General features: G+C 39.0%; 1 protein-coding gene across 1 annotated transcript; it reads right to left on the bottom strand.

Moving 5' to 3' along the window:
• Positions 1 to 526: 526 nt before the first annotated feature.
• apoda.1 (apolipoprotein Da, duplicate 1) lies at positions 527 to 3,524 on the bottom strand. The gene is made up of 5 exons (XM_040017384.1): positions 3,409 to 3,524; positions 3,093 to 3,231; positions 2,179 to 2,300; positions 1,984 to 2,069; positions 527 to 1,783 (listed from the first exon to the last, which is right to left on the bottom strand). The coding sequence occupies exons 2-5, from the start codon at positions 3,207 to 3,209 to the stop codon at positions 1,548 to 1,550; spliced, it is 561 nt and encodes a 186-aa protein (XP_039873318.1). The 5' UTR covers positions 3,210 to 3,231; positions 3,409 to 3,524; the 3' UTR covers positions 527 to 1,547.
• Positions 3,525 to 12,865: the final 9,341 nt, after the last annotated feature.

The raw sequence follows: 12,865 nt of genomic DNA, 5'->3' as shown, positions 1-12,865 counted from the left end.
GCAATATAACGAGCTAAATAACCAGGGCTGCACATAAGTGGTCCGCAGGTGCGCATTCGCTGTCAAAATAAAAAACACGCACAAGGGTTAGGGTTAAATTTAAAAACTGTACTTTTGAGTTAAAATATATATTTATAATTTTAATAAATGACAAATTAAAAAGGCATGAACATTTTTTTTGTATCGAAAAAATATCGAACCGTGACACCAAAGTATCGAACCGAACCGAACCGTGAATTTTGTGTATCGTTGCACCCCTAATATATACATATATACATATATATATATATATGTACATACATAAGGTATATTGATAGGTGTCCTGCTCCTGTTTATTATATTTAACACCAGCTACAGATCGAGACATCGGTCACCTTCTATTACATCATTAATCGTTTTATATTTTGTATTGACTTCAAAAAACTCTACCTACCTTTCAGTTCGCTAGAATCTCTTTTAAGAGGGCAAAACTCACCTCAGTGAAACACACAAAACCCAAGATAAATGAGGACAAACACACAAAAAATCAACAGTCTTCAGTCTTTTTAATGGACACCTGGATGTGGTGGGGGATTTTTACATTTGTGAACATGTTCATGCGACCTTCCCAAGGTCAAATTACTCTTAATTTTTTTTTAAGTGTGTTACTTTTTTAGTTAGAGCTAATACCTTTTTCCTTTCAGAGTGCAAAATCCACCTCAGTGGAACGCACAAACAAAACATTCAAGTAAGGCAGTGTGGTGTTTTATGTTGTGAAGATACTTTAACTCCTTTCAAGGTCACCTGAATCACCAGGGTTTAAAACTTTTAAGAACATCTTGGTGCAAATACTTTGAATTCCCAGGCCTTTATTCTCATGTTTAGCCTGAAAAAAACCCTCCAATGTCTGCCAATAGGAATCTTTAAAACTTGGACATTTTGAAGGTTTATTGAATTGAAATGAATTTCATGTTTTACTAAATAATAGCGGTTTTATTGCTGCTTTTAGTTGAAAATGCCTTTCAGCACGCTTATACAGAACATGTTAAAACACTTAGAAAGCATAAACAGATGGTAAACTTCAAACATCGACGCTATTTTAAATACGTAACCTTTAGTTGTCGTCGTTTTACAGATAAAGCAAGACACCTTTCAACTTTCAAATCAGTTCCTGTGTGTATTGAAGGCTTCAGTGCAGCACGCTGACGATTTCATTAAAAACACAGTAAAGATCACATGAAATGAGATTTACTAACTTTTTTTGACACTAATTAGATCCTTCATGTTTTGAGTTTGTGTTCAGATTACTCAGAATCATCTGCTCGCAGCGAATACAACATTTCTCTTAACACGGAAAGTATTCCTCTCAACTTGTACTGTCACAGTCAGTGTTGTGCAAAGTAAAAACTGGAGAAAACAGAGAAACTAGTTGAGTTTATCCTGCTGGAAACAATCACCGTAAATTATTAATCGTAGATTCATCGAGGCAAACAAACACTCGGATAATTTACCCCCTTCTGTCGACAGCAACATTATGCTGTGTTGAATTTGTGTTGCCGTGTCGCTGCTCACAGCATTTTTTCACAGCCCATCTGCCTGCTGGGGATCATCCTGCTCACGTCGATGTTGTTGTTTGCAAAGATCTCTTTGGCTTTCTCGATGGTGGATTCTGGCAGGGTGCGTGTTCGCCCCAGGATCCAGGCGAAGTCGACGTGGAAGAGCCTGAGGATGTCAGTGCATGAATACACCAAGGCCGAGTTCACGTAGTCAGTAGACAGGATCCAATAAGGGGAGTAGGGAAGGACTGTGATCAAGACAAAAGTTGTAAGAGTGAAGAGACAAAAGTATCACAGTATTTTATCCTGAAGCTACACATACTGAGAGTAAGTCGTATATCTAATATGTGGTTTATAGAGGCTGATTAACTCATTACATTTCCACTTCATTCTTAACAACTCACAACACAGCCAGTCATTCTCAGTGTTGTCACCAGATGTTGCTCACCGTAGGAATAACTTATTCCCAGCTTGGCTGGATTCTTTATATCCTCTACGACCCCGATCCCTTCGATTTTCTTCACCTCTCCTTTTCTGTTTTATTCCACACAGACAAACTTCATGTTAGACTAAAACGGCTGCACGACATGCAGACATTACCTCCTGGCTCCACGTTTGCACAGATAAATTCAATGGGACTCACAGTATTTCCGAGCTGACCACTCGAATGGAGTTGCTCGTCGTCAAAGTGAAATTGGTTTCAATGCAGCGGCCTTTCTCAAACTGGGCTGGCAGTTTGGCAATTTCAAACCATCTCCCCATGAACTGTGAGGGCAGAAAGACGCACGGGTTCAAAGACAACTCAGAGCAATGTGAGTGCAGACTATGAATAAATCTACATACTCTGATATATGGTATGTGTTTTATAAAAACCTACTCTACACCAGCTGAGGAAGTAATTAAGCACAATGTTTTGCCAAGTTTCCCCTCTGGGAAAAAGTCTGTCTTCATTTATTCAGTTATTGTACTAATGTATGCACATTTCTATGCTATTAAAGGTACTGAAAAGCTTTACTTACACAATACTTTGGGTACTGAGTTGACTTACAACAAAGATTATGCTGAAATGCTGAAAAAATATATATATATATATATATAAATAAAAAGTACTTTTAATAGATTAAATTATATTTTTTTCACATGAAAACAATATTTATATTAATAAATTCTTGTTTAACTGTGGTGTAATTATAATTAGTAGTAGTTGTATTTAATTATGTCCATATGCATGTGTCTACCAGCCTCGACTTTTTGGTGCCCACACGATACAGAGACAAATATGATGACAAACACTCCTATCTGCTTCCACCACACACTATTCTGATCTATATCACAAATGCCAGCAATTACTAAACATGTACGTTTTGCTACTTAATAAGAATGTATCATAAACAGTCAGCAAATCTTTGACATATGAAAATATTTAAACAGAAATCTCTGATAATGTTTGTGGTGTCAGCTTTTTCCTTTTCAAACTGTGCGAGAGAAGAAGGATCTCATGACATTCACGCCTAATGTGTTCAGCGTATTCTGCACAGTCTGCACCGTCACTGGTACCTGTTTAAGGCTGAAGGCGGGTTGAACAGCAGGCTCTGGACACGGGCCCCAGTGGGGAACCTGAGCCCTGATGATGGGGAGGGTGAGTGCAAACACCAGAGCCAAAGGTAGCTTCATGGTAAAGATGTGGCTTTATTACCTAAAGAGAGTATGAAAGAAAAGCAGGTAAGGTAACACAAACCAAAAAGAAACATGGCCAACGCAAACAAGATTACTGCTACATCAACTCAGGCAACATTTTTCTTGGCAGAAATAATCTAATATTAACTAATTTATAGTTTAATCCTTCGCATGTATCTCCACAGATTTCTCTTACCTCTGTGTTCCAGTGGTTCAGATATGTGCTCTGTCTTTACCGACTCTGCTGTTTGAGTTGGAGACGTAGCCCTCTGCGAGGTTTTGCAGTTCTGCGTCCTCAATGGGCGTCTTTGTTTAGAGCCAGCTTTATTTCAGACATGAAGTAAGCTATTAGCAAATTGGAGTCATGGGGACATACCAGGAGAAACGTAATGAATGTAATAAAATAATCTGGATGCCCTCCTGCCCCAGATGGACACAAAAGTATATATTTTGTTTTGTTTTTTATCAGAGGATTGCTTTAAATGACAAGTTCCAAGGTTACATGATTTTGTACACAGACACACAAGTACTTTAAGACAGAAATGTTGATCCACAAAATGCAAGCGTGCTATACTCATGTGTGTTTATATGAAGAAAATGTACAAAATGATTAGATTTGATCTGATTTAATAATATCTTGTCTGGCAGGACTGAAACCTTCAGATTTGCTGCATGGCCTCGCAAATGGTCGATGGTTTACATATTTACATTTCCTGCTCTTTAATGACTCTCTGTTTCTCTATAGCACCAACAGCATATAATAGCATTCATGGTTTACACCAAGGGTGTCGAAATCACTGTAATGATTTTGTGGGTTACATTCAGCCTGATTTGGTCTTAAGTGAGCCTGATCACTGAACCTATTCCCTAAAAAAAGACACCTGGAAATTCCTTTTCTTTTAGTGTTAAAAAATTTAAGTACGCATTTTATGAACCATTTATTTATAAAACTGATGATGAATATCCCAAGTGTAATTCATCTTCATTCCTTCTGCACTAAGAAATGCTACTGCCGTCAGCACGGCTCTTAGGATGTACACAAAAAAGAAATATTACAGAAAAGTTGCTTATTTCCAGCTTTTATTCTCTTACTAAAAGGCCAAAATTTTCTGTTGATTCAAACAAGTTTTACTCTCTGAGGTGTTTTATGTTGTTGTTACTGAGACGGCTGTTCAACCAAATCTTTGCCTTTCATTCCTTGTACATGCAGGAACTCAGCAGACACACTTGACACACGGGTTCATCCCACCAGCAAACACTTAACAACGGGCTAAAATGACCTGTTTTTGGCACCTATGCACCTGCAACACTTTCCAAAAAGCACTGAATGATTTTTATTTCATGACAGTAACTTCTCCACCAAAGCTGAATTACATATAGTATCATCATGTTGCCTAGCAACCACCAGCAGTGGGGTAAAATGACCCTTTTATGTTACATTTGTGCACCTACTTTATAAAAACCTGGAATCATTTTCATTTCATTGACTTCAATATTAATTTTATCTCTTTATATGCTCACTGGTGCAGCTGGTGCACAATAGTCCCCGTTTCTCATGTGGCTCCTTGGGAAGATTAAGTGCCCACCTCTGCTCACAGCCTCCAGGTGGGCCAGATTTCACATTTTGGTGGATTGGTTCTTTCCCCCTATGTTTGACATCCCTGGATTAAACTGAAATATCTCAGTGTACTGAATGGATTACCAAATTATCAGTTTGGTGTTATTTCTGTTATTTCTCTGTTATTTATGTTATTTCTCTAATTCCTTTCATATTTTATCTATAAAATATCTTGGCTGTATCTTGGTTCTGATTTGCTCAAACTGAGATGTGTGGGTTGGAAAAGTTGGAACTACTAGACCTCAAGCATGACCTCGTGATGATGTCATCATTAGGGAGACCCCTAATTAAAAGGGGGGGGGAAAAAATAGAAAAAGTCTGTGAATATCGACTGCCATCTTTGTTGCTTTCTTCCGGTTTCTGTTCAGCCGTTGTAATTCTCATCCTGTCAGTCCCGTCGATGAGTCACAAGCATGTAGCCTGCAGCGTCTAAGGAGGAGTGGACCGTCGAGCTAAAATCTGTTAGAACGTGTTTTGACAGCTTAAATTAACTCGTGTACTTTTTGCATTTTCTTGGTAACATTGACAAACAACTTAAAAACTTAAATCCTTCTGAGTTTGTCTTTGTAACAAAAGATCAAACATACACATACACCCAAAAAACTGGTATTAATAATAATAATGGATTGCATTTATATAGCGCTTTTCGGGGCCTTCAAAGCGCGTTACAATTCCACTATTCATTCACTCTCACATTCACACACTGGTGGAGGCAAGCCACAGTTGTAGCCACAGCTGCCCTGGGGCAGACTGACAGAAGCGAGGCTGCCATATCGCGCCATCGGCCCCTCTAACCATCACCAGTAGGCGGCAGGTGAAGTGTCTTGCCCAAGGACACAACGAGCGAGACTGTCCGAGCCGGGGCTCGAACCGGCAACCTTCCGGTTACTCTTTGAGCCACGATCGACCACGGTATTGCTGTTATTGTTCTGACTTTCTGAAAAGGATTAATTTTCTCACATGTGCTGATAAAGTAAATAATTTGGCATCTTGACAGTGAGCACCAAGCCTCTGCCAATCCAGTCAATTGATTTTAATATACACAAGCATCTATGCGGACTTGGTAGGGCTTTTTCTTTATGCTTAAAACACGACGAAAGCAAAAAGAGTTTATCGTGAGTATCTCTGGTTATACCTTGACATCTAAATATTTAAAATGCTGCAATATTCTGTTTAAAATTCAAAATAGCTTAAACCAAAAGCTGACAGTTACATCTGACGACGGAAGGCTCCCAGACAAAGCGTTCTGGCAACCAACAAGGTTAAATTAAAAAAAGGAAAAGATCAAAAGGCTCAATTTCCAGCTAATACACTTCAGAGAGGAATGACTTGTTAGCTGCACTCAGATGCATCAAAGCCTGTTTTCCCAGGGTCAAGGCAATAAGCTCGACTGGTCAGAAGATCAAGGCAAAGAATCAGCCTCACTGGCAAACTAGCAGCAAGACAGAGAGCGAACGCTTCAAAAGGGTGCATTAAAGATGCAGAATGTAAACACTGCAAAGGGACAGGACGTTCTGGATTTGATTGGGTGCACGTGATTTAAAGTTTTTGTTCTGATAATCTGTGGAGGATAATCCAGTTTCTATTTTCTGTCTTGAGTAAACTGGATTGTCTTGAAGTTTTTCTCTCCCTTTTCACTTTTCACTCATCCTAACACATGCACCTTAACCAGCCACTTAAAGGTGGAGACAAACCCACCACCTCTGTGGAAACACCGACCTCACCGACCGACTTCAGCACCTATTATCCCACATACCCACACACGGGTCTTATAGTTCAGCGGGAATTGAAGCATGTTCCTGACACTGTAAAACTGCATGGTAAAAATGTTGTTGCTAAAGCTCAAATTCAAAAGATAAACTTTAAATCAATAAAATACATTTTATGATATTTTACACATGTAGTTAAAACAAGCATCTTGGACTCAGTTTTGAGTTTTGTGGGTTTATGATTTCTTTTGGGGGTAGAGATGTCAGGGCTCTGTGTGCGGGCAGGTGGAAATGTGGATCCAAATGCAGGACTCTGAGATGAAATGTAACTGAAAACCACAGCTTTTATTGCTGGCATGAAACAAACACAGAAACCAAACCATGAAACCAAGCAGGAACACACAGGCAGGATCTGAGGGTACAACGCAACACTGGGTTGAGGAAAACACAGGGCTAATATACACAGGGTGGTAATCAGGGAATGGGTAACAGGAGGGAGACACAGCTGGGAGAAATTGTGGCTAACGAGACAGGAGGAGCAAAGCTGGACACACTGATATAAGACACAATCCTTCAAAATAAAACAGGAAACAATACACAAGGACGCAGACTAGGAAACACAGACTTAACACGGGCGGAACTAAAAATAAACCAGAATAAGCTGGAACATAGAACATCATCATCAAATAGATCAAGAAGATAACCAAAAATTACAAAATCAAACCAAAACATGAAAACTCAAAATACTGGGTCATAACTGACCCAGAACCGTGACATGAGAGAAGGATTTATCATCATCTGTTTAAGATTTCATATTCCCTGCTGCAATTAAATCTCTTTATTAATTTTACCATTAGTCCTGCACTTTAGATGGTGATAGTTTTTTTCTTTCTTCTTCCTTCCCTTCATGTTTCCTTCTGTCTTTCCATGTCTAGGTCACATGTGTGATTCTGTCTTCTGTTTAGTTACTCCCTGCCTTTCTTTGGCGGTCTTTTGTCTCTTGCTCTGTGGATCTAGTTGAACATACACTGTCTCATCATCTCTAATTTGTTCCCACTGTGTCTTTGACCTGTTGTCCCCTGTGCTCATTACCTTGGAGCAGCCACATACTGAACCACCAGCTTACCGATTAGTAGCTGACAGCTTTAGCCACACAATCTCCCATCTGCATGCCTATCCTATATCCTTGGGCATTATACTGAACCCCAAGTTGCTCTTTGATGCATTCATTGCAGAGTGAATGTTAGAAAGCACTTAGATAGAAAAAGCATTGAAAGAAAGTGCTTGTATAAATGGGCGAATGAGCCATGTTGTATAAAGTGCTGTGAGTGCCCAGGTAGATTAGAAAAGCGCTGTATCAGAACCAGTCCATTTACCATGTTGTGGGAGTTTCCTCTTGTCCTTTGTCATGTTGTCAGTCTCAGCTGCGTGTTGCCGTGGTTCCCGTTTTCACTTTATTCCCTGGTTCAGGCTTTTGGATTATCCTTTGGACTTCATTCTGAAGTACCGGCATTAAAGGCTCGCTTTCTGTTCGACTGCCACTTTGCTTTTACTGTTTGCTCCCTGTAAAACTGAAAGACAAATTTAGTTGGACTTCTTCCAAAATAGATGAGATTGAAATATTTGAAAAGGTAAACTGCTGTTTTTAACTGTGAAATGTAATTGACACTAGTTTTGCTAAAGTTGCAGTTGGACTCACACTGATGTCAGAAGCCAAGCAGAGATTCCTGCTTATTTTATTATTATTATTATTATTATTTTGTACACTACCTGCTTTGATGATAATTATGGTAGATTTAGGGCCAATACTATTCCTGAACCTGCTCTGGTTGATATTTTGGCCACTTGAGGGCAGCATGAGGAGCCATAGTAAACAAACAGCTGGGTTTATATACAGCACTGACTGCACAGCTGGATGGTGATGTAATGTGTGGCCATGGTCACATGAAATACTGGCTTACATCTGAGGACGCATCAGAAATGTGCTCAAGCTCATGAGTTTTCAGTGCTTTTAATGTGTTAAAAAGCTGAGCAGTAGACTTGTTTTATAAGAATTGTGTCTTTTATTTTGAAAGGCATTTGTTGTGATGCCTTTTGTGCAGATATTACCGTTACAAAAGTGAATTTCCGACAGTTTAAACAATAAGAAAAGAAATCCAACATGGCTGCTTTTTTTGCCTCTTTTTCTTCTAATGTCATGAGTGACAGCGTTACTTTTGTTCATTGCAGAGAAATGCGCTTCTGCAAATGCGTAAGCGTCATCTTCAAACTGCTCACAAATAAATATATTCAGCCCAGAAATTATAAGCTAATAAAAAATTATAATTTGTACCGCATGTTGTTGCTGACGAAGCTTTACCAGAAGCTACATTAATATGATCTGTCAGCATTGCGTGACAGCCGCTGTTATGTGCATTTCATGTCACGCTGGGGCTCCTGCAGCTGTGCACACAAGCATGCTGTGGGTTAAACATGTGGAAGAGAACACAGTGCTCTATATATAGTGCAATGTACATATGCACTGTACTTAGAGTTTGAGAAAATGTCCTTCTGCTGAAGAACAACAAAGCTCACAAATTTACGTGCAAACTTTCACTGCTGTGAAGCCAGTGCTGTATTCAAAAGAGACTTTGTCTTTAAGTTTGGCAACACATCAACATGACTGGGGACTTTTGGTCTAACAGAAAGAGTATTTATTGAGAGGGGACAATATAGTGAGGGAACACAAAACTGAAATCATTTTCTTTGCTTTAATTGACTGAGTTTGTCTAATAGAGAACAATTATATGGTGTGACATTCACATCCAGGGAAGACTAAAACACTGTCAGCCTCCAGGAGAGTTTGGTGTGGGATCTGTCTCATGCCTCAGGGCCCTGCATTCAGAGCCTTTGTATGCTTTGACTTCACTCTTCTAGTCTGAAAATCAGTTGAATGATAGAAAACAACCACAAAGAAACACAAATTCAGTTCTGTATACGTGTGACCGAATACGACTGTGTGTGAGTGGGTTGTGGATTAATCAAAGTTTTAATGGCAGCTCAGTCCAAAACCTCGAGCAACATAAGAACAAACCACAACAAAATCTGTCAGACACACCAAATATTCCTTTGCTGTTGGGCGTCTGTTCTGCTGCAGTAAATTGTCTGTTATCATTATTGTGTCCGACACTTTTTCTCTATCATTAATTTCATGAAATAATTAGAATACGGTCACAGAACATGATCTCAAATCTTCCTGAACAATAATTTAAAAATGAAAGTGGCTGCTTCCCGTTGCCGTCGGCTAATTAAGAAATCTGCATGTTTCTTCATGTTAATGAAAATTAAAACAGGCTCGTCATTTCAGGGATTTAATTGGCCTTAAAAAGACTTTTCTCCTTTTTTTTTAAGTGTCATGAAGCAGATTCCTTTCATGAAAAATGACCGAATGGAGAATTCACGGCTAAATTAAATTAAACACAAACACCTCGTGGCCAAGTGATAAAAAACTTAATATGTGATATAAGAAAAATAGCAAAGCACCCTTATTTTTATGTATTTATTCAAATGAAAAACAGGATTTTACCAGCACTTATGGTTATTTTGCCTTTATGCAGTTATTAAACAAATGTGTTGTTCACTGCAATCGACACTCCAGAATTGGAGGAATTTGTCTTTGTTATGTGGAAGTGAAATTGTGGAGCTGTAAAGCCTATATATGATAATGTTTAGTGTTTCAAATAGTGAACAAATTAGAAATATGTAGCCTGTTGTTATTCAGATTCCCATCAATAAAGAAGCTGGAAACATAACAGCTGATGACCTGTGGAGATGAAGTGGGATTAATTAACTGTGCACTGCTTCCCACTTTTATTCAAATATGGAAAACCTAAATCATCAAATGTTAATTTTTCCTTTATGTGCAGTGTTGACATGTTTGAAAACAACTTATTTGAGACTGGGGAGTGTTTGGTTAAGCTTATACAGTATGTGGTGTCTTTAACATATCAAACATGGCTGAGATGATGATGATGATGATGATGATGATGATGATGAGTTCCACTCTCTGCCAAAACACAAACTAACACAGGTTTACAGGTTATACAGAAAAAAACATCACAGGATCGAGCTTAACTGAACTAAATGAAAACCTTTTTTTTGAGTAAAGATAAGGTAAATCAGTTAAACTGTGTTTCTTTTATTACTTTATGGAAGAATATCATCGTGTTTTGTGGTGCAAGTGTGTAATTAATCCACCAGTTTTATAACATTTCCAGAAAACTAAAAAGTTGAGCCCCAGTTTGCTCTGACTTTGGAGAATATTTTTTCAACTCTTGTGTAAAATACTCTAATATTCACCTCCCTCTCAGGTCCGACTGTCATGACAGTAGATGTTAATAACACAGGTGACTTTATTCTTCATAATCAGGTCAAATTTCCTCCAGGACAAGAACATCTTAAACGTGCCTGCTGGCATTAGCACTTAGCTGAGAGAACCACTGTGCCGAGCATCACCAGCTTTTGGACTCTGGTTGGATTGCAAAGAATAAAAGTCTCACAGTTTGATCTTTCAGTCTCAGACGATTTAAATGAACAGCTCTGAATCAACGTGCAGCTCTGCTGTAAAATGCTTCAGACGGCGGTTTGCAAAACACTTTCTCCAGAGATGTGATGCAATTTTTCTGTCTGAAATGAGACTTGGAATATCTCGAGACAACAGTTTTATTTTCTATAATTTTTTATAATCACAAAGCAGACTGTAGATAAAAGTAATAATTAATCATTTAATATTCCGAAATGAGCGCAGCAATTTATCACGATACACTGCTGTTTTCAATCATTCTTCTGCTCCATGTAATGATCTCTAAATTTTAAATGTTTTTAATTAGTTTTTCAAGCCCTGCTGCTCCCTGTCTGATTCTTTTATGTAAATCCCTTTTATGACAAACCCGCAAAAACTACGTCAGCCTCAACCCACTTCCTGTCTGAGTGCATTTCAAGGCACTCAAAGCCCTTTGTTAAAGAGATGAAAAGTGAGTCCAGAAGCAGAGAGAGCTGCAGTGGGAGCAAAGCGTCCAGAAAAGCGGGGACACCTGAGCTCGGGTCGTGTTTTTCACACACCTGTGTGTGCTTGGTGAGAGGAGATGCAGTAAGCACCGACCTCATGCTGCACTTTTGTCTGAAGGTGGAAAGACTGACGCTGGCTGCAAAATCTGTTTGATGTCGGATGAGGACACAGACACTCTTCATCTTACACGTCATCTCAGGTTCCCTGAAAATAGCCTCTTTAGAGTCTGGGTCATTTCATGTTTCAATATGATGATATGTGTTTTATAACATCCCAGGGAATCTCTGTCAGATGTAGTTCAGTAGATGAAACAAATGTCTGCCTGGGCAGAGCCACTCTATCACTAAACCTTTAGCTCCGCTTTAAGGGTGTAAATAAATTTGAATCACTGGTTCTTTTCATACAAATCTTCATTGTGTTTCCTCTCCTTGTTGCATGTTCCCACACTCGGTCTCCTCATTTATGACCTTTCAAGCTGTTGCTGGTCCATGCCTTTGTCTGCCACCCTCATAATAATACATATACTGTATTTTGAGCAGTGACTGTGCCCCCCAGTCTCCTGTGTCTCGTTCCTCTTTTCCTGTGAAACATTTGCAGTTGTGCAGGGCTGCAGTTAGCAAGTATGACTTCCTGGATATCAGTTCTTTTCTTTCTTTTTTTTTTGTTTTTTAGTGCCAGGCAGCCTGTTTCCTCCTCAACTGGAGAAGTTTATCATCAGTTTTCTGTCAGAAACAATAATTTCACAGACATGATCTTTTCCATACCAAACCACAGGGTTGTGCCTCTTTTTGTCTGGATTTAATTAAAGTGAAAATTAAAACAGCTAAAAGTCAAACTTTCTTTGTGTCACAGTCGCTGGGCCATTGACACACTTTTGGCTTCATCACTGTTTTGTCTTGAGTTTGTTTCTTAGTTGCTGTGTTTAGTTTTTGTTCCAGTTGCTGCTATGTTTATTGTTTATAATATTCCTTCTTTCAGTTTACCTTACCTCCTTGGTGTTCCCCATGTATTGTCAAGACTCAGTCAAGGATGTTCCCCTGTTTAGTCACTTCCTGTTTTATTTTTGTAGCCTTGGTCTCGTGCTTTTTCTATTTAATTTTACTTTCCTGTGTCTCATTATCCCTGATTTGTTCCCGTTGTGTCTGCCACCCGTTTGCCCCATGTGTCACCCTGTGTCAGGGATCCTTTGTTCCCTACTTCCTAGCTCCCCCACGTTTATTCCTTCAACTTGAATAAAAGCTTGTTTTCTTTTGACGCCTACCTGTGAGTCAGCATTTGG

The sequence above is a fragment of the Simochromis diagramma genome, unplaced genomic scaffold, assembly GCF_900408965.1.
Source record: "Simochromis diagramma unplaced genomic scaffold, fSimDia1.1 OVJJ01000205.1, whole genome shotgun sequence".
NCBI classification, from domain to species: domain Eukaryota; kingdom Metazoa; phylum Chordata; class Actinopteri; order Cichliformes; family Cichlidae; genus Simochromis; species Simochromis diagramma.
This window is presented reverse-complemented; position numbering and strand designations above follow the sequence as displayed.